General features: G+C 35.0%; 2 protein-coding genes across 2 annotated transcripts in view; both read left to right on the top strand.

Annotated features, from left to right (window-relative positions):
• Window positions 1–19,103, top strand: part of LOC133668591 (disease resistance protein RPV1-like) — a 30,666-nt gene extending 11,563 nt beyond the window's left edge. Inside the window, exons 8-9 of the mRNA XM_062088540.1 lie at window positions 15,654–15,777; window positions 15,871–19,103. Of these exons, the coding sequence (XP_061944524.1) occupies window positions 15,654–15,777; window positions 15,871–16,011 (265 nt within the window). The 3' untranslated portion in view covers window positions 16,012–19,103. The remainder of the gene's footprint in view (window positions 1–15,653; window positions 15,778–15,870) is intronic.
• LOC133668592 (disease resistance-like protein DSC1) overlaps window positions 8,254–21,509 on the top strand; it is a 32,709-nt gene continuing 19,453 nt past the window's right edge. Inside the window, exon 1 of the mRNA XM_062088542.1 lies at window positions 8,254–8,747. The gene's annotated coding sequence lies outside the window, so the exon portion shown is untranslated. The remainder of the gene's footprint in view (window positions 8,748–21,509) is intronic.

Raw genomic sequence — 21,509 nt, 5'->3', positions numbered from 1 at the left:
GCCTAATAACGCCTATGTCGACTGGACAAAATAGGTACTTCCTCATTTTTATTGATGATTTTAGTAGAAAGACGTGGATATACTTTCTGAAGAGGAAGTCAGAAGTATTCAATTGTTTTAAAGATTTTAAAGCAATTGTGGAGAAGCAAAGTGGCTACATGATCAGAACCGTGAGATCTGATCAAGGTGGAGAATATACAGCAAATGACTTTGAAGCCTATTGTACACAACAAGGCATCAGACATCAGACAACACCAGCCTATACACCATAGCTGAATGGTGTAGCTGAAAGGAAGAATCACACGATTCTTGACATGGCAAGAAGTCTGCTTAAAGTAAAGAAGTTGCCCAAGCAATACTGGGCTGAAGCTGTATCATGTGCAGTGTATCTACTGAATCGCTGCCCAACCAGAAGTTTGCAAGGAGTCATTCCAGAAGAAGCATGGAGTGGTCACAAACCAAGTGTTACTCATCTACGAGTCTTTGGTTGTGTGGCATATGCAAAGATCCCAGATGTAAGAAGGAGAAAGCTTGATGATAAAAGCGAGAAATGCATCTTTGTCGGATATGGTGAAAGAAGGATGGGATACAAGCTATATAATCCCATCACGAAGAAGGTGATTATGAGTAGAGATGTTATCTTTGAAGAAGATAAATCTTGGGAATGGAATGATGATAAAGAAGCAGTCAAATGGATCAACATTGATTTGATCCTTGAAGGTGAAGAAGTACCAACAGTACTTGTCGAAGAACTGATTATGCCAGCAGCTGAACCACAAAGTCCGGTACACAGATTCCCTGTATTCAACAGGAGGAACACACCAGGAGCATCATCATCAACACCACCATCAGCATCCTCATCAGAAAAACCAAGAAGGATGAGAAATCTTGAAGAGCTGTACGATGCCACTCAAGTAATGGAAGATACAAATTTGTTTTGTTTCTTTGCAGATAGTGACCCATTAAGCTTCAATGAAGCTGTCACAGAAGAGAAATGGATTAAAGCAATGGATGAAGAAATACATGCCATTGAGAAGAATGATACCTGGAAGCTGACTTATCTACCAGAAAAAAAAAAGCAATGGGTGTCAAATGGGTCTACAAGACAAAGAAAAATGCAAAAGGAGAAGTGCAAAGATACAAAGCAAGATTAGTGGCTAAAGGCTACAAACAGAGAGAAGGCATTGACTATGGAGAAGTATTTGCTCCAGTAGCCCGGCTAGAGACAATCAAACTGATGATCTCACTAGCTGCACAACATAGATGGAAGATCTATCAACTCGATGTGAAGTCAGCATTTCTGAATGGCTTCCTAGAAGAAGAGATCTATGTTGAACAACCACTTGGATACATTGATGCTGAAAATGAAGGCAAAGTATACAAGTTGAAGAAAGCTCTCTACGGTTTGAAACAAGCTCCGCGTGCTTGGAATACCAGAATTGACAGGTATTTTCAAGATAATAGATTTGAGAAATGTCCATATGAACACGCCATATATGTGAAGAAAGGAGCAGATGGCAGCATCTTATTTGCGTGCCTGTATGTTGATGATTTGATATTCACCGACAAAAACCCTACCATGTTTGAAGACTTCAAACGAAGCATGGTACAGGAGTTTGAGATGACTGACATTGGTTTAATGTCACATTTTCTTGGCTTGGAAGTAACGCAGAAAGAAGAAGGGATTTTTGTATCCCAAAGCGGTTACGCCAAAGATATTCTTGAAAGGTTCAAGATGGAAAGCTGCAATCCGGTATCAACTCCAGTTGAGAATGGAGTGGAATTGAGGAAGAGTAAGGTTGGAAATGTCGATCCAACTTACTTCAAAAGCTTAGTAGGAAGCTTAAGGTACTTGACATGTACCAGACCGGATATACTCTACGGGGTCGGACTCGTCAGCAGATACATGGAGACACCAGACCAGTCTCATTTGAATGCAGCCAAGAGAATTCTTCGCTACATCAAAGGCACAATGAATGAAGGTATGTTTTATACCTCAAGTAAAGACTTTAATCTTGTAGGCTACTCGGATAGTGATTGGGGTAGAGATCTGGATGAAAGGAAAAGCACAACAGGGTTTGTCTTTTTCATGGGAGACACATCTTTCACATGGTCATCCAAGAAGCAATCGATTGTCACATTATCAAGCTGTGAAGCTGAGTATGTTGCTGCTAACTCAGCCGTATGCCATTCAATATGGTTAAGGAATATGCTGAAGTTTTTGGGATTTCCTCAAGAAAATCCTACGGAGATTTATATAGACAATCGATCAGCAATCGCATTGGCAAATAACCCAGTGTATCATGAGAGGAGCAAACACATTGATACACGTCATCACTTTATTCGGGAACATGTGAAGAATGAAGAAGTCCAACTGATATCTTGCAACACAAATGATCAAGTTGCAGACATCTTCACAAAGCCTTTGAAGAGAGAAGTATTTATCCGATTAAAGTTCATGCTTGGCATGATATCTCTTGATTGAGTTTAAATGGGAGATTTGTTGAATATTAAACTCAATCTAGATGGTCAAGGAAGGTAACCACCAGCCGCCACCGACCAGCCGCCAGCCACCAGCCGCAACCGCCAGCCGCCTTCACACCACCGTCCACAGCCGCCTTCACACTTGAAGGTTGAATTATCTTGTTTTGAATTCGTGTATAAATAGCAAGCTGAACTTATGCTATTATGTGTGGGAGAGTAGAGAGAGTAGAGAGAAACACTAGAGAGAAAGAGAGGGTGTGTATTATTAGACTTGTTGTGTTTATTTTGCTCCTGTAAGCTTTTGTTCTTGAAATAAAACTTTGTGTTTTATCCCCTCTGAGTGTTTCAAAGCCACCACCAGTGGTTCCTCCTACCAACAATTTTTTTGTGAAGAAATTTTTGAATCCTTGATATTTGTAAGGTGGGTTTCAGAGTTTAGTGTTTAATGAGTTTAGTGATTTGTCCTTCTCTTAAAATTCTCGACTGTTGTTTAGTGTTATCGACTGTGATTTACATCCTTAATTTTTCTTTACTAGGTGAAAAAGAGAGCATCAATGAACTTTTAATTTCAATTGATTTTCTGCACAAGCTAGTGAATGTCGGATATGGCATCGTCTTCTGCAACTGCTCAACAATGGAAGTATGATGTATTCCTCAGTTTTAGAGGCAAGGATACTCGTGACAATTTTACCAGCCATCTCTATGATGCCTTATGTCGTAAACAAATCAAGACTTTCATAGATAATGATCTTGAAAGGGGTGAAGAAATTGAACCTACACTGTTGAGAACAATTGAAGATTCAAGAATTTCAGTAGTGATATTCTCAAAAAACTATGCATCTTCTCCGTGGTGTACATGTGGATGAACTGGTGAAGATACTAGAATGCAAGAGAACAAGTGGGCAGATTGTTTTACCAGTTTTTTTTATCATGCAGACCCATCTGATGTAGATGAACAGAGAGGGAGTTTTGGAAATGCATTTACTGAGCTTGAAAGAAATTTTATATGGAAGATGGACAGGGTTTCAAGCTGGAGAGCTGACTTGACAAATATTTCTGGATGGGATTCACAAGTCACCAGGTAACCTTTTCTCTCTATTCTATACCATTTGCAGGTTTCACTTGAATACATGAATACAAGTATTATTTGTGCCATTGTTAGCATGCCCATTTCCTAATATAGCTAAACTTATGCATAATGTTAAAAGGCTGATTTCCAGTGCGTATGGAACTAGCTAAGGGTTGGAAAATAAATAAGAACAATAAAGTTCCCTTACTTTGCACTTTTAAGAAATTGGAAAGAATGCAAGTTTCTTTATTTTTAGCTGCCCTGGAAATGGAGTTACTGTTCCGCATTAAATTTCAAAACACTAAATAGACAAAGGGGCTAGATGTTTCTGGACACAGTAATAGAATCTGCCATTGTTCTTTACTAATAAAAGTTTTTGAAGAATCAACACTTGGCAATTATCGAATTACTAGCTTAGTGCATTGTTTAGTTAGGTGAAGTAACTCGATCCTTTTTGAGGTGACACATCAATTATATCAGATATTACAGAATTAAGTATTTCTAGCATTATTCAATATGCTCATCACGGAATGATCATGCTTAAAAGGGGCAGTCCTTTGACATGTTCTTTAGCAATTTAATTAGTTTAGTTTTCCAGTTCAGGTTTATTACTTTAAAAATCATAAATTTATTTCACTTAAAGGTTATAATATCTGAGTTTGAGCTTTTAAAACTGGTTCCCATGTTATACATGTTAATTTGAATCCACAGAAGGACGATTACTGTGATGGAACTTAATTGCCCAGTCTTGTGTCTCTACGCTTCTTGTGGGTTTACTTGTGCAAAATTATAACTTTTAAATTGTACATGTTCCTGGGACTTCTAAATGAGCCTTAAAAATACTATGCATTGGTGAATTTCAAGAAACATTATAAATATAAGAAATTTGAGTTAGCTGCTACAAGCTTGATGATAAAAAAAATTCCAAATGAACTCTTAACAAAAATAAAAATATGAAAGCACTTAAAAAAAAATTCCAAATGACTCTACTCTAAGGGCCTAGTTGGGATAGATTCACGGATTGAACGACTCAAAACACTTTTATGCGTTAGATCATCTGAAGCTCGCATAATCGGAATATGGGGCATGGGTGGTACAGGGAAAACAACCATTGCTGGAGCTGTTTTCAACAGTATTTCAAGTCAATATGAAAGCTGCTGTTTTATTACTTATGTAAGAGAGAAATCAGAAGAATGTGGTGGGTTGATTCGCTTGCGAGAGGAATTCCTTTCCAGAGTATTAGAGCAGGAAAATCTACGTATTGACACTCCACGCATGGGATCCACTTTAATCAAGGAAAGGATCCAGCGCTATGGATTCTAAACACTTCTTCTTTTACTTCTCCATCCTTTTATACCAAATCTCTATAATTTCCATATCACAGCTTTTTTAGACTCTTCTCATTATCTATCTCTGTTAACTTAAGCATCAAGAATCCTTAACTCGAAAACCCTAATAAGGACTTTTTTTTACTAGTCTACTACATATTAATCATCATCTAACAAGAAAACTAATCTATCTTGGCTGTGAAACGTAAGCTTATACCTTTTGTAAAGGTTTCATAACCTCATTAGAAAGCTATTTTAGTAGTTCTTAGGTTTTAATTATCTCTTATTTTAGTAGAGTGTGCCATAACTTTAACATCCTTGTTGTTGTCATCACTGTGATGCACATTCGTAAAAACCTTTAACTTTCTCCAAAACCAACCTTAGGATAGGTTATTTTTTGAAGGGAGAAAATGGGACACGAGAGAAAGAGTGATATGTTATTTTTCATATATTATATGTAAGGGAAATTTTGTCTTTTAATTATTTTTGAAGTTTTTGTTTAACCTATGATGTAAAATATAATTTCTCAAAGTACAATGAGAAAGTAAAATCACAAACAAACCTTAAGATTTTTTTTTGGTAACTATCCCTAAATCTATATTTTGAAGTATACATAAGTTTAGATTGCAATTAAAGTGCTGGCCGAAGTTGCGTCATAGGTCAGACCAAATTTTTTCTAAGATAAAAACTAAATACTTAGGTGATGTTAGTGTTTTTTTTTTTTAAAAAAAACCTAGAAAAATACGAGATACAAGTTATTTACTCGGTTGGATTAATTTAATAATATAATTTTAAAAAAGCAATAACAATAAAAAAAAATGAACTAAAATCTTTTGACAATGACTAACTTCAAAAAATAAAGGATTAACAATATCATGGGAAAATATCCTTCTAATAATCTTAGGTCTCAATGATCTTATTTAATAACAAAGAAAAAATTAAATGAGAACGAAATAACATTGTACAAAGAAAAATAAAGAAATAATAAAACCTCAATTCCTAACAAATAAAATGTTGAAGGATGAAATTGAAAATGAATATTAATTTCAAAAAAGAAAAAAAAACTAACCCAAAAAGAAAAAAAAACTAATCCAAGTAAGTTAGCTAGCTAAATTTGTGACATGGTCATGAGACTATGATAACTCTAAAAAAAATAAATTGAATAAAACTACAGAGCTCAATTCTCAAACCAACACAATGTCAGAGTGAAAGTTTAAAAAAAGAAGAAGAAGACTTGAGTCAACCCAAGACATGCGATCAAGATAATCTATAAAAAGAAAAGTAAAAAAGATTATGAATCCAAATCCCCAACAAACTCAATATTTAATGATGAAATTGAAAAAAATTATTTGTAAGAAAAAATAAAAATAAAAGATCAAAATCAATTTAAGCTACCCTTCCGAACCTATAACCTATGTCTTGAGGTTGTTCTATAGAAGAAAAACTTGAAAAAATTATGATCCAAAATTTTCAATAAATAAAATGTTGAGAGATGAAATTGATAAATAAATTCTATTTAAAAAAAGATCTAAAACAAAACAAATAGAAATTAAAACTATGAGAAACAAATTTACATAAAAATAAAATGAAATCAAATGTTGAGCAATGAAAATGAAAAAAAAAATCAATTAACAAAAATAATTCAAAACAAAACAAATAGCAATTAAAAAAATGAGAACCAAATTTGATATAAAAAACAATTAAAACCAAACATCAAAGGATTAAATTGAAAGAAAAAATTAAATAAAAAAAAAAGAATTCAAAGCAAACCAAATAAAAATAAAAATAAAAATATTAAAAATCAAATTTGATATAAAAACAAAATAATAAAACACTTTTTAATTTTGAAAGAGTTATCAATGCCACATTGTTGCTCTGCTAGCATCATGCATCGTTCTAATAGGAAGGTGTTGGCACAAAGCTTTGAAAGACATGCAGTGCAGGGCACCCTTCCTACATTGCCTCTCGAACACCTTACCTGCAACCAAGGATCCTATTAGGAAGACGAATTGCAAAATAAAGAACAAGGCGGTCACTCAAGTCCTAATTCATTGGGATGGTCTCTCTCCTGCTGATGCAACTTGGGAATTCACTGATGAATTGAAGCTGCAGTTTCCACAATTCAACCTTGAGGACCGTTTCATTTATGTCCAGCTGAAGAAGATGAAGAAGAAGAAATTATTCCTTCAAATTCAAACTGACATAGCCCTTGCAGCCTCCAACGCACCGTTTCATTAATGTCCTTAAAGTGCACCGTTTCAATTAGCTAAACAGGGTCTTTTTCTCTCCGTTGATTTACGCACCGTTTTGTTGAATTTACACCATCTCCTGAAAGTTCTTGGGAACAATACTAGAAAGGGGTTTCGATGGCTGGGCACTAAGAGTCACTACTCTTTCTCCATTTCCTACCAGCTAACTTGCCCACTTCCACTACTGGATACTATCCAGATAGCTTCAAATCAAGTGTTGCACCAGCCATCCATATTATGGGATTTCTCTCTGTTTTGATTTTTTGATTGAAAGATATGGGATCTAGAGCCCCGTTTGCTTGCTGAAAAGTAGTTTTTCTTTTGGAAAATGAATTCCGGAAAAGTGAATTATTTTTTGATGTTTGGTAGTGTAATGGAAAATAAGTTGGAAAACATTTTCTAGTATTTGGTTATATCATGGAAAATAAGCTGAAAAATAACTTATTAATGCTTTATTTTTCTCAAGTTTATTAAAATAATGAGGAACAAATCTTATAAATTAAAAAGTTGAATGAGAATGAAATTGAAAAAAAATATAATTTCATAAATGATCTCAAATAAAATAAATAATAATCAAAATATAGAGATCAAATCTAAAAAATAAAAAAAATAAAAGATGAAGAAATTAAAAGAATAATAATTAACATTTCATAAATTATTTCAAATAAAATAAGTAACAACAAAAGAATGAGGATCAAATTTGATAGATAAAAAAATTCAATAAAGAAATAATAAAGAAAAAACAAATAATAATTATAAAAATGAAGACCAAAGTTAATATAAAAATTAAATTTTAAGAGATAAAATTGAAAAATAAATATTCAAAACAAAATATATATAGCAATCAAAAGTTTGAGGATCAAATTTGATATAATTAGCAAATAATAATATTTTTAAATTTTTTATAACTTCCAGAAAGTGTTTTCCACCCAAATTTTTCAGAAAAACACTTTCCTGGAAACTAAACCAAATTTTCCTTTGACTGGAAAGTGTTTTTTGTTAACCAACTTTTCTAATAACAAATAAATATAAAAAAGTTTAAAAAAAAATTTCCTCAAAATCATTTTTTAGAAAAGAAACACAGCCCTAAATGCTTTTGGCTTTTCTTCTGAAGAAGGGTTGGGACTTGGAATTGGCGTTGGGAATTGTGTGCTTGTAATGCACTCTCCCTAGAGAAAGTGAGACTTCTTTGAATCCTCTTCTGCCATTTTCAGATTTTTTTAGCTTATCTCCATGAATTCCTTTCTTCTTCTTTATATATATATATATATATATATATATATATATATAAGTGAATTGTTGTTTCGTGGGAGAATTTGGGAAATGATGCCCAGATTCAAACAGAGGCGCTAGCTGTATATGCTGATTAATCAATTTCACGGCAGTCTGATCCAAAAAAAACTCTGCCATGACAGGGTACCGTTGCCATTGACAAGCCCATTGGCCAATGTATTTGGAATTGACCCGAAAGTCTTCTCACCTATTTCTTGATCAAACCATCTTTCACTTAGATAACGATGAGCTCAGATTGTCTGTAAGAATTTAGTTGAAGGAGTAAGAGAAGGCAATAGACAAGAAAAATCGTCTCTTATCATCAACTGTTCTTATGATCTGTTGGTAAGTCTTTCTGGTTCACGCTGTCTTCTATATTTAAGATTATATATACGAGTTCGATAAGTTTGTTTCATGAACGTCTTAATTCTTCCATCTGTAATTCTTTTTGCTCAGCTAGTGACTGTTCTTGCAATGAAAGTAATAGCAAGCTAGCATTGGTAGCAAGTGACGAGTGATCAAATTAAGATAGATCATATCAAACTAAGCTAGTACATATCCATCGTTAAGAGTTTGAGGAATTTTCTGATAAATACATGTTGTGTGGGTTCTTGTACTCTTAGTCTTAGACTTCAATTTCTCATAATGAATGTTCACCTGTTGAAGTGGGTGCTCTTTATGTCTTTAGGAGAAGAAGGAGAGCAGTTATTGATTTCGATTCTTAGTGATTAAGGAAGACACGATCTTGTAACTGTCTGATATGGCATCTTCATCTGCTGTTTCTCATATATGTAAGTATGATGTGTTCCTAAGTTTTAGAGGCAAGGATACGCGCAATAATTTTACCAGCCATCTCTATGATGCCTTATGTCGTAAACAAATCAAGACTTTCATAGATAATGATCTTGAAAGGGGTGAAGAAATTGCGCTAATAGTGAGTTACTGGGTTTCATGCTGTGCACTGTTGTTGCATTTGAACCCTCTTATGATGACTCTGGTGGATTCCAAGTCAAATGTACTTGCCATTTCAAGAATGACCATGCCGATCCCTGCGTTCTCCATTGCTACTTTGCCAGTTGCTATGGCTCATTGCAAAAACAATCTATCCGGTCAGATCACCTATTTTTGGATATGATCCTTGTTTGAATGCTACAAAAGATTTTTGGTATGGCAAATTCAGTGAAGTCTCAGTTGTATTCTCCGTGGAAGATCTGGACAACAACCCCTTGCATTATTGTCATGTGAGAAAGTGTGGGGTCCGCCAACTATACACCCAAGCAGAGAACGATTGCGATTTTATCTTGCCATACTTTCAGGTATTTGCAGCAACTCCAACGGAATTTAGACAGCTTGTACAACAATTCACTAATGCTGGTGGGCGGAAAAACCAAGAGATGCCGTGATAACAAGCGTGACAATGAGGCGAAACCCGGTGGAAGTGGCTTCAAGAATGGTGCAGAATCTACCACAAATGACTTGAAGGTTGACAGTCGGAGACCTAAAAGGTTCAAAGAAATCAAATGAAATTGTTTCATTTGGCCAAAAGAATTATATGGAAAGTATTCCAACAAAAGCTTTATCTAGTTAGAGTTACTCAGTTTCTTTCTACAGTGATGATGAAATTCTTTGGCTTTTATCTTGACTTTCTGGCAATCTCTATCACCTGGAGTTTAGTTGTTAATAATTCATTTGTTGTCTTTCTGTCTATACTTTCTTCCTTATAACTGATCGTTTCTCTATTTTATTTACAACTTGTCATCAGAACTCATGAGTCTATATTGTTTAAGATTGTCTTAAATTCTCTTAGAAACTAGTTTAGATTCTTATAATAATATTACAATGTTTCCTGTAGAGCATATTTAGCAACAAAAAAAAAAAAGCATTGCTGGTGGGCTAAAGTATCAATACAATTTTTTTTGGCCTATAGCATCCCAATCAAGCTATGATGTTTACAAAATTTTCACATAAAAAATAAATATTTATATGTTAAACAAATAAGAGTAGATATTATGCAATTTGTGAATAGTCATGATATAAGGAAGATAAGACAACCATCGATTAGAAGGAAATGATTGACCATAAGAAATTTAGATAGTTTGTACAACAATTTCTGTTGGTATTTGTATTATTATTTCATTGATAATTAATTTACCGACGAGATTACAGACAGAAATGTTTCGTCAATGAATCTTTTATTGGTAATTTTTTTCTGTCGATAAATCCGTCGGTAATAAAAAAAATATTATTACCGATGAATTTACTGATGGAAAAAGCGCACTAAAAAAATTTACTCGTTTCATTTCGTCGGAATTTCCCTTGGAAAGCTTGTCATATAACCAACAAAAATATTGTATGCAATTTCATCGGTTATTATTTAAAAATATTTTTTTAAAAAATCTATTTAACAAAACTAGAAAAATAATTAAATAATTTAAATCTATTGAAAAATCCTATAAATAAATCAACTAAAAATTGATGTCAAATGAAAAAAAATCCTACAACAACATTAATATAATTATTAAGAACAGAAAAATTTAAAAATAAAATAAAATAACAAATATAATAAAAAAACACAAAAAAAGATGAAAAAAGAAAAATCATACCTTAATGTAGTTGCAAGTGAAGTTGAGAAGAGAAATAAAATTCATAAAGTATGTTAATTAAAAAAATCAAGAAAAGAAAAGAAGAAAAGAGGAGAAGACATACTTGAGCATGGAGGAGAAGAGACGGAGTTGAGGAGAGAAGAGAAGACAAAGAAAGGGATGTTGATGTTTTTTATATAAGGGGAAGAAGAAGAAGAAGAAAAAGAGGCCCATTTGTTGTGAAATGAGGGATTCTAGTCTTTTTATTGGAGCATTTTATCGACGGTTTTATCACCAGATAATTAAATATTAATATTTTTAATCATTCCTTCGGTGATTTCGTCTGTAAAATTTAATTTAAATTTTTAATTCAATAATAAAATTTTAGAAACCGCCAAATATCACTGAAGACTTTTCAATCCGTCGGTGATTTCGTTTGTAAAGAATATAAATTAATAGTGCAATTGAGAAGTGAACAGTTTTTCAGAATTCTGTGGAAAATATCGACGGAATTTTCCGTCGGTACTTCCGTTGGTAATTGACATGATAAACAGAGTCAGGGATATGTGAACAATTTACCAACGAGTTTACCGACGGATTTTGGTATATACCGAGAGAATATTTCTGTCGGTAAAATTCACTGCAATTTACTGATGGAAATATTCTGTTAGTATTTTCTTTTATATTTATCAATTTTCTAGTATTGATGTATTTATTAAAGAATGAGATATGTTTTAGTTAAAGTATAGTTTGTTTTAGGATTTTGAAACTCGTTATCTAATATGAATAGTCTTTAATTATAAGATTTGGTTGAAGATATTGCATAGATCTCTAATATCTTGTAACAGTACAAATAGGGCAATAAAACTACTATGAATAATTGTCATCGTAATTTAAATTGAATTCAATTTATCTTTCTCTTTCTCTTTTATTATTTTTATTTCCTTCTTCTTTATCGCTTTTATAGTGCCTTTTTATTTATTTTCTTGCAATTAGGTTCTTTAATTTCTTCTTGACTTGTTTTCTTTCATAAATGGTGGTGGACAAAACAAATAATCTTTATAAGTTCCAAGATTAGTATCCTTACACTTTGTTTGATTTTACGAGATTATTATCTACCTCTGTTCAAAATTAAATTCTCAATTTATAAAAAAAAATTAAAAACAATAATAGACTTATAACAAATTATTACCTTGAATATTCACCTGAAATAACATGACATTCCTCTTATTTCAAAACAAAGAAAACCCTTAATTTCCTTTGTATCAAAGTTAAGTTTATACTTTATTATTCATTCTTGGTGTTGGTGGTAAATGGACGAGCAACATGCCATTAACATTAGTGAGGAGTAACACTTCCTCCCCTTTGTTTTCAAATAAGAAACATGTTTGCAAAATTTTACCACATCCAACCACACCTTCTAATCACTAAACTCTTTTTTCCTCAAAAACACTGTCTGATGGTTTTTATAGTTGCTTTCATCTTCTCATGCTTGATTTGGGCTGAGAGCACCATCAAGAATCTGCTGGATAATGCAATCTTTCTTGGAATTCAAATTTAAGGGTCGTTTACATTTTAATTTCCAGGGCAATTTATACATAAATCATCACTCTAAAGGTAATTTATTTTAGGGCAAGAATGGAGTTAAGACAACAAGGGTAGAGGAGAATGGGAGAACTTCATCAAATTTCATTTTTCTCCCTCGCAAAACCATCGGTTGTTTTTTTTTTTTTTTTTTTTTTTCTGTTTAGGGTCATAAAGTCATAAAAAAAAAGTTCAAATGGGTAGTAGGAATTATTTTTAAAGGAGAATGGGAGAACTTCATCAAATTTCATTGGATTTTTTTTTTCTGTTTAGGGTCATAAAGTCATAAAAAAAAGTTCAAATGGGTAGTAGGAATTGTTTTTTTTTTTTGTTGGTATTGACTTGGATTTAAATTTGAATATGAGAACTATTAAATTTGTAAAAGACAAGGTCATATTGCTTTTGGGTTGAGTCCAAAAAGCAACAAAATTGTTTGGTCCAAAAGACAATAATTTTCAATAAAATAATACAAGAAAGTCAATTATAATTTTCTCCTTTTTTTAAGTATATTAAATAAAACAACAAACCTTGATTAAATTTGATCCAATTTTGAAATGTTCCTTGAGATTTAATAAAAAAAAATTATTTAGTTTGTAGTTTTTACGGTTATAATTTTAAAAAATTTTTTAAAAAATATTTTTAAATGTGATTTTAAAAATATAGATTTAATTAAAACTACTATAAAATATATTTTCACATGTAAGAATGTGCCCATCACAACGGCAGATTAATGAGAGATAGTTATCTCATTAATCAAGATTAACAACGCCCCCGAAGAATCTTCCCTTGCCCATCCAGCCAAACTTCTTCTTCTTCTTCTTCTTCTTCTTCTTCTTTTTAAAAAGAAAGTATTATATTAAATCCCTTTTAATGTGTTGACTTCTAGCTGATGCAAAGCAGAGTTGACTTTGCTAATTTGGCCTCACCAAGAAATGAGGAGAAGGAGAAGGGATAGGGAGAGAAGGAGAAGGGATGCTCTTAATAAGGGTTAGAATATTAGTCTGCGGTCGTTTTGAATTGTGTTATTGTACAAAAATGCCCTTTGAATGTTTTGATTTTACGCTATTGCCACTTTGCAATGGATATGTGGTGGGGGTGGTGGTTGCAATTTGTAGTTATTTTTTTAGCCTGTTGTCTTTGTTCTCTTTGTTGCATAACCTAACAAGAAAGTATGGTTTTCTTGTGGTGCAAGTCAAAGAGTGTTCCTATCACAACCGCAGATTAATGAGAGATAGTTATTTATTAATCAAGATTAACAAAGCCCCCCCCGAAGATTCTTCCCTTCCCAGCCAGCCAAACTCCTTTTAGATAAAAAAAAAAAAAAGTATTATATTTAATCCCTTTTAATGAGTTGACTTTTAGCTGATGCAAAGCAGAGTTGACTTTTCTATTCTTATGTTTCGATGTCAAATTAATGAAGTATATCCTGCTTATACTTCCCAGCAAATTAATGAAAGTTACGTCTCAACCTTTCACCAAAACAGAGAGAGCTCTTGGCTTGGAAGATCACCCATCCCCCTCCATCTGCCCCTCCGCCATTGATGCCGACTCTCCACCACATTCTGTGATTAATGCTAATTAATGACTAGGTAGGCTTATATATATTGCACTTAACCTCAATTGATTAAAAGATATATATATATATATATATATATATATATATATATATATATATATATATATATATATATATATATATAATTGGGAAATATTCCGTAGGTCTCACATTAGCGCCGTAAGATATGGTCCTTCCAATTATATCAAGGCTGAAGAAATTGGAGTTCTCGAACAACCTCCATTGATTAAAAAAATATATAGATACATATAAAATAAGATAATAATACAAGAAAGTCAATAACAATTTTCTCCTCTTCTTTTTAATTATATTATATAGAACAACAAACCTTGATTAAATTTGATCCAATTTCGAAATATTCCTTGAGATTTAATTAAAAAAACAAAAAAATAAAGAGTTCTTTAGTGCGTAGATTTTACGATTACGGTTTAAAAAAAAAATTTAAAATACTTTTAGATGCAGTTTTAAAAATATAGATTTAAATAATATATATTTGATTAAAATTACTATAAAATAAATATTTACATGTAAAATAAATGACAAACAAGTACCTATAAATAAAAAATAAATTTTTTTATAAAACCGAGATTTAAATATAATTATATTTAGGAACAATTTTTATTAACGAAACAAGTTTTTCTTTATAATTGGATAAAAAACGGAATGTGTCTATCACAACGGTAGATAGATATTTATTAATCGAGATTAACAAAGCCCCCGAAGAATCTTTCCTTGCCCATCCAGCCAAACCTCTTTTTTTTTTTTCTTTTTTTTTTAAAGTATTATATTAAAACCCTTTTAATGTGTTGACTTTTAGCTGATGCAGCAGAGTTGACTTTGCTAACTTGAAAAAAAAATTTATAGCAAACCCCTTTTAACGTGTTGACTCTTAGCAGATGCAAAGCAGAGTTGACTTTTCTAATTTGGCCTCACCAAGAAAATTAACGTGAATTTAATCAGATTCTGCAAATCTGTTTACAAAAAAGGTTCCATAGAATTGGAGGAGATGCTCTTAATAAGGGTTGGAATATTAGTCCGCGGTCGTTTTGAATTGTGTTATTGTACAAAAACACCCTTTGAATGTTTCCATTTTACTTTATTGCTACTTTGCAATGGATATGAGGTGGGGGTGGTGGTTGCAACTAATTATGTTTCGAGGTGAAATTAATGAACATCAAATATAAGTGCAAGTGGGCACCTAGTATATATAAAATACATAAGCACCTAGAAAGGGAATATTGTAATTATTGCTTATTTAAATTTAACAGATTCATAGGCCATGACAGGGTACCGTTGCCATTGACAAGTCCATGGCCAACATTTTTTCTTCTTCGTCTTGTTTGCTGATGCAAAACACAGGTCAACTGTTCTTATGATCTGTTGGCAAGTCTTTCCGGATCATGAGTGTGGGGTTCATCTACTATATAAAGATGGGATACATCGCTTTGATTTGATCATGCCAGGCCCCACTCGTTTTCATCCTCTGGATCGATATGGATTGGAAGCAAGGTTCCAAGCCAAGAGAGCAAGGTTCCAAGCCAATAGATGGGAGGATTATTCTGTCATGCGTAGGACGTATGAATTATTGGATTTTAAACTTTATTCCAAAAAGTTCGGATTACTCTGGCATGTGGTCTGTTTCTCAAACCTCTGACATGGTTTTTTCTTTCCTTCTATAGTTACAATGTCTTATTTTAAAAAGATGCTATTTGAATTGTGTTAACAGGAGATGCTATTTGAATTGTGTTACAATGGCCTGTGTTGGGTTGTTGTCATTACATGTGCAGCAAATGGACAGCACCAACCATTGACTATTGGCAGCTACCATTGTTTAAGAAGAGGAGGAGTTGGCAGCCACCTTTGTTGAAGAAGTGCTGGAGAAGGTTGCCATGAAATGTCTATAAAAGAGGCATATTTTATAGTGATGTTTGATTTTTGAGCAAAAATGAAAGTTCTCAAAATAGTATTTTGACCATACCACTGTGTAGAGGAGGAAGAGACGAAGCCACTATTGAAAACCGCGTCGAAATCGTCACGCGTCGGCGAGGACACTGCCCACGCGCACAGACGCGCGCCACGCGTCACACGCGTCTTCTTCACCCGGATGAGCCAACCCGACCCGAATACCAGACGACCCGACCCACGTGCTAGACCTGGATAAGGATGACATCAGCATGACGTAATTATGACGTCAGCATGCACAGTAGGCATGCCCATGATGACATCAACATGATGTAACGATGACGTCAGCATGCACAGTCAGCATGCCATGTCAGCGACCAGTCATCAGCCGCGAGCCGAGCCGAGCCGAGCCGCGAGCCGAGGGACAGGATCCAGTGTAGCTGATCCTACGTGCAACCGGATCTGAGATTGAATCTGAGCCGTTGTTCAGGCCAGAATTGTTTTGATCAAATCTTAGCCGTCTGAAGTGCGATTTGGACGATTTCAGACTTGTTTCCAGCTAATTTGATCGTTCCGGATGCAATGGTACGGTCCGATCATTGAGATTTGAGACCAAAAATGGCGGTGGTGAATTAACAAAAGAGATTGCCCGATCATGAGGCATCTGAAGGTCATCATGGTGGTCCTTGAAGAGAAGAAGAAGAAGGTGCACATGTTTACCCAATTACATGTGCTGAACTGCTAAGTGGGGAGAATTTTAACTGCCTTGAAGGAAGGCAAAATTGGGACACTCTAGACACCCGATCATGTGGACAATTTGAGGTAAAGAGTGGAAATTGATGAAGACCAATCTTGACTAATCTAAGAACTGGTAGTCTCGCCAGATGTTGAGAAATGATGTATTAAACCAGTATATTCCAGATCACTTGTAAAGGAAAGCCGGGACAAAGCTAGCAAATGGTTGTATATACGGAAAGACAGTACGATGGATAAATATGGCCTAAGAAGTTTTGTCTAGGAGATTGGGTTTTAAGCAGGACCAGTGTGACCCCTCCAATCTTTTCTGGGAACTTGCTTAGTGGAAGAATTATCCATAAGGTACTATTTTCGTATATATAGCAGTTTGTTCGGTGATTTCTTCAATGAAGTTAGATTCGGTGACTGTGATTTCTCGAGGGGAGAATTGATAAAGACCTTGATAATGGAAGAGAAATACAGCAAGGGAATAAAGATTGGCACCCTTTTTTGACTTGGACAGGTGTTGTGACAGGATGAGCTGCTGTCAAACATAAGCAAGGAATAGGGGAAAATCTGGAGAACAGAAATTGCACGAGGGCACACGGAGATTGTGCAGGAGTACCCGTAGGATCCAACGAGGTACTGTAATGAGACAACAGGTGCAAGGAGAAGAAGTATTCCCAGATGAAGCTCAGAGCAGAGACTGTTAAAGTTTGTACAACAGAAAGTCTCTTATGCTCTTGATGAAGACAACATGCGAAGACCTTTCCAATGCATGCAAGGATTGAAAGAGAGCTGTTACAGAGGCACCTAATTGAGGGGGTGCAAATGCCTGTAATATAAGGCAACTGCCTATGATGAAAGGCGAAGACACCAAAGAGAGTTGGTGTAGGTGGAGCTGTCAAGCAGAAAAGCACAGAAGCTCCAAACATAGAAATCGAGGTGGAGGATTGCGAGGAGTATACCACAACTTTCTCTTTCTATGTAGTCAGTGGCAGTAATCTCTCCCATAGTGCACATGGCGGTAGAGAATTTTGGAGCCACTTTGAAGCATCTTAGCTGAAGGAGGATGCGACCGCCTCATGACAACTGACGAAGACACCTTACAAAAGGTGTGAGGGCTATGATAGGAGCCCAGATCAGACCGCCCCATGACAACGGGCGAAGACACCTTACAAAAGGTGTGAGGGCCATAATAGGAGCCCGGATCAGACCACCCCATGACAACGGGCGAAGACACTTTAGAGAAGGTGTGTGGGTTATAATATGAGCCCAGTTCAGAACGCCCAGAGCCAATGTGATGGCTAGATATTAGTGGACAGGTGTGTAGCCAATGAAGTGTCTATGATGAGTATGGAGACAAATGCAGGATTGACTTTCATGGATATTGCCCCCATGCTAAAGATCAATGAGCTAGAAGACATTTGCATTGGACAATAAGTGTGTGACTTGTGGAGCATTAAGACGCGGCTGCTATGAAGGAGCAGAGGGCATGCGCAGGTTCCAGGAACGAGTTGACTCTTGTCAAGGTGGTGAGCTCGGTAATGGCATTGTAATACTCAGAGTATAAATACATATATGGATCAACCTTTAATGGGCTGCCCCTATAGGTGAAGATGGAGAGCTACCTGGACTCTTACGACTAAGAGCGAGAGACTTACGGAGAAGTAAGGCGTGGTTCCTAGGGTGGAACAGAGGGCAGGCGCAACTCCTAGATGAGTAGACTCTTGGAAGAGTGGTGAGCTCGTGATTATATTGAGATACTCAGATAATGACTGTCACACTTAGAAAAAGAAATTTCCGTTTGAGGGGGTGTTGCAAGCCTTGGTGTAAGGCTTGATGAATCATTCCGGACCGAGCATGGTTGATACGCTCGAAGGGGAATGTTGTGTTCCAGAGACAAGCGTTAACACTCTTCAGATGTGAAGTGGCAGACCATCTGGTTGTAGTGATCCTTCTGTGTGAGAAAAGGTGTGCTTTGGTAACTTTGGTGATTGAAAGGTTTGGTGAGTACCTGTAAACTCGACCACAGATGCTCTCAGAATGGTAAACTTGAAAGAGCTGCAAGATGCAAGCCTGTGCTGGAGAAGGTTGCCATGAAATGCCTATAAAAGAGGCATATTTTGTGAGAGCAAGATTGTGAGAGTGTGTGAGAACGTGAAGAGAAGAGAAGAAGAGAGAAAGAGGAGCTGCTGCCATGGGCAGTAGCCCTGCTGCCATATGCAGCAGAGTGTGTGAGCTGGGAGTTGAGTGATCCTCCTCCATGTATTTATTGTATCCTTTCTTTATCCCTAAATAATATGTACTCTTTCCCGTGGATGTAGGCGATTTGCCGAACCACGTAAAATATTGTGTCAGTGTGCTTAAGCCTCATTTGAGCAACTATCAGTATACCACCGGTCCGCACATGGGGAGCCGGAACCCCCAACAGCCTAATATTCCAAAAAAGGCATCTAGTTTCTGCCTTCTTGGAGATGTGACTCCGGAGTGGTTTAGCCATCAAAGTTGTGGATCTATAGTAACATTCCAGCTATCTTCATATCGGGCCAGTAGCGAGTTTTTGGGTTTCTCTCTTTGCGCTGTCATTGCATTTCATTCTTTCAACTATAGTTTACAAGTTAAATGCACATATCACTTTCACAATGAGCAAGGTGATAGCCATGATCTCTATTGCTGTCTCCATGGTTGGTATGATGAGAAGCTCATTGACTCAGAACACATATTTGTGGGATTTGATCCCTGTTTGGTTGCCAAAGAAAAGGACATGTTTAGTGAATATAGTGAGGTCTCAGTTGAATTCCAACTGGAAGATATGAACGACAATCTCTTACCATTAGATCTTTGTCAGGTATATGAGTGTGGGGTCCATCTACTGTATAAAGATGGGATACATCGCTTTGATTTGATCATGCCAGGCCCCACTCGTTTTCATCCTCTGGATCGAGATGGATTGGAAGCAAGGTTCCAAGCCAAGAGAGCAAGGTTCCAAGCCAATAGATGGGAGGATTATTCTGTCATGCGTAGGACGTATGAATTATTGGATTTTAAACTTTATTCCGAAAAGTTCGGATTACTCTGGCATGTGGTCTGTTTCTCAAACCTCTGACATGGTTTTTTCTTTCCTTCTATAGTTGCAATGTCTTATTTTAAAAAGATGCTATTTAAATTGTGTTAACAGGAGGCGCCCGATGTTCCAGAAGTGGTATCTAATTTCTGCCTTCCTGGAGATGTGACTCCGGAGTGGTTTAGGCATCAAAGTTGGGGATCTTTAGTAACATTCCAGCTATCTTCATATCGGGCTAGTAGCGAGTTCTTGGGTTTCTCTCTTTGCGCTGTCATTGCATTTTATTCTTTCAGCCATTTTTTGCAAGTTAAATGCACATATCACTTCCGCAATAAGGATGGTGTTAGCCATGATCTCTATTGCTATCTCTATGATCGGTATGATGAGAAGCTCATTCACTCAGATCATATATTTGTGGGATTTGATCCAGATTATATATTTGTTATATATTTGTGGGATTTGATCCTTGTTTGGTTGCCAAAGAAAAGGACATGTTTAATGAATACAGTGAGGTCTCAGTTGAATTCCAACCGGAAGATATGAATGGTAATCTCTTACCATTAGATTGTTATCAAGTGGTTGAGTGTGGGGTTCGTCTACTGCATGCCAATGATGAATTGGAAGCAATGTTACAAGCCAAGAGAGCCAAGAGAGCAATATTGCCAGACGATGACGTGATATGGGAGAATGGTTTTAACAATGTTATTCGCCGGAGAAAAAAGAGAAGGCATAATTAATATGGCACTTGGGTTTCACGGTAGAAATAATTTAATAATTATTTTAATATGATTGAGATGTGACGGTGTTCATTTCATGTACCAATCTAAGATTAATGCATAGTTATTAGACCCGGTCTGGGGATTGACCCGACCAAGGGGCCGGGTCCCGGGTTTCAGGGGTCAACACGGGTCAACTCGGGTCCACCCGGATTAACCTAGAAAAATTAAAAAAAAATAAAGTTTTAATATTTCATATGAAAAAATCCATGTAAATATAGATTATACATATTATGAAGTTTAAAAGAATATTTTAAAAAGTTTTTTTATCCCACATTAAAAAGATATTATGTTAAGCTTTTAAGTTAAAGTATTTAAACTAAAAACGTTTTTTATCCCACATTGAAAAAACATAACTTTTTCCTTGGAAACATAGAGTATATATACTAATGGGTTTCAACTCCCACATTGAAAAAACATGATTTTTTTCATGGGAACATGGAGTATATATATGAAAAGGCTTCAAACTCTACATTGAAAAGATACTTTGTTATCCTTTTAAGTTGAAGTATTTAAACCAAAAGGTTTTTTATCCCACATTGAAAAGACATGGTTTTTTTTTCATGCGAACATAGTGTATATATATATGAAAGGGCTTCAAACCCCACATTGAAAAGATACTATGTTATCATTTTAAGTTGAAGTATTTAAACCAAAAGGTTTTTTATCCCACATTGAAAAAACATGGTTTTTTTCATGGGAACATAGTGTATATATATGAAAGGGGTTCAAATCCCACATTGAAAAAATACTATGTTATCCTTTTAAGTTGAAGTATTTAAACCAAAAGGTTTTTTATCCCACATTGAAAAAACATGACTTTTTTCTTGGGAACATAGAGTATATATACTAATGTATTTTAAATTCCACATTTAAAAAAAAAAA

This window comes from Populus nigra, chromosome 11 (genome assembly GCF_951802175.1).
Source record: "Populus nigra chromosome 11, ddPopNigr1.1, whole genome shotgun sequence".
Taxonomy (NCBI): domain Eukaryota; kingdom Viridiplantae; phylum Streptophyta; class Magnoliopsida; order Malpighiales; family Salicaceae; genus Populus; species Populus nigra.
This window is presented reverse-complemented; position numbering and strand designations above follow the sequence as displayed.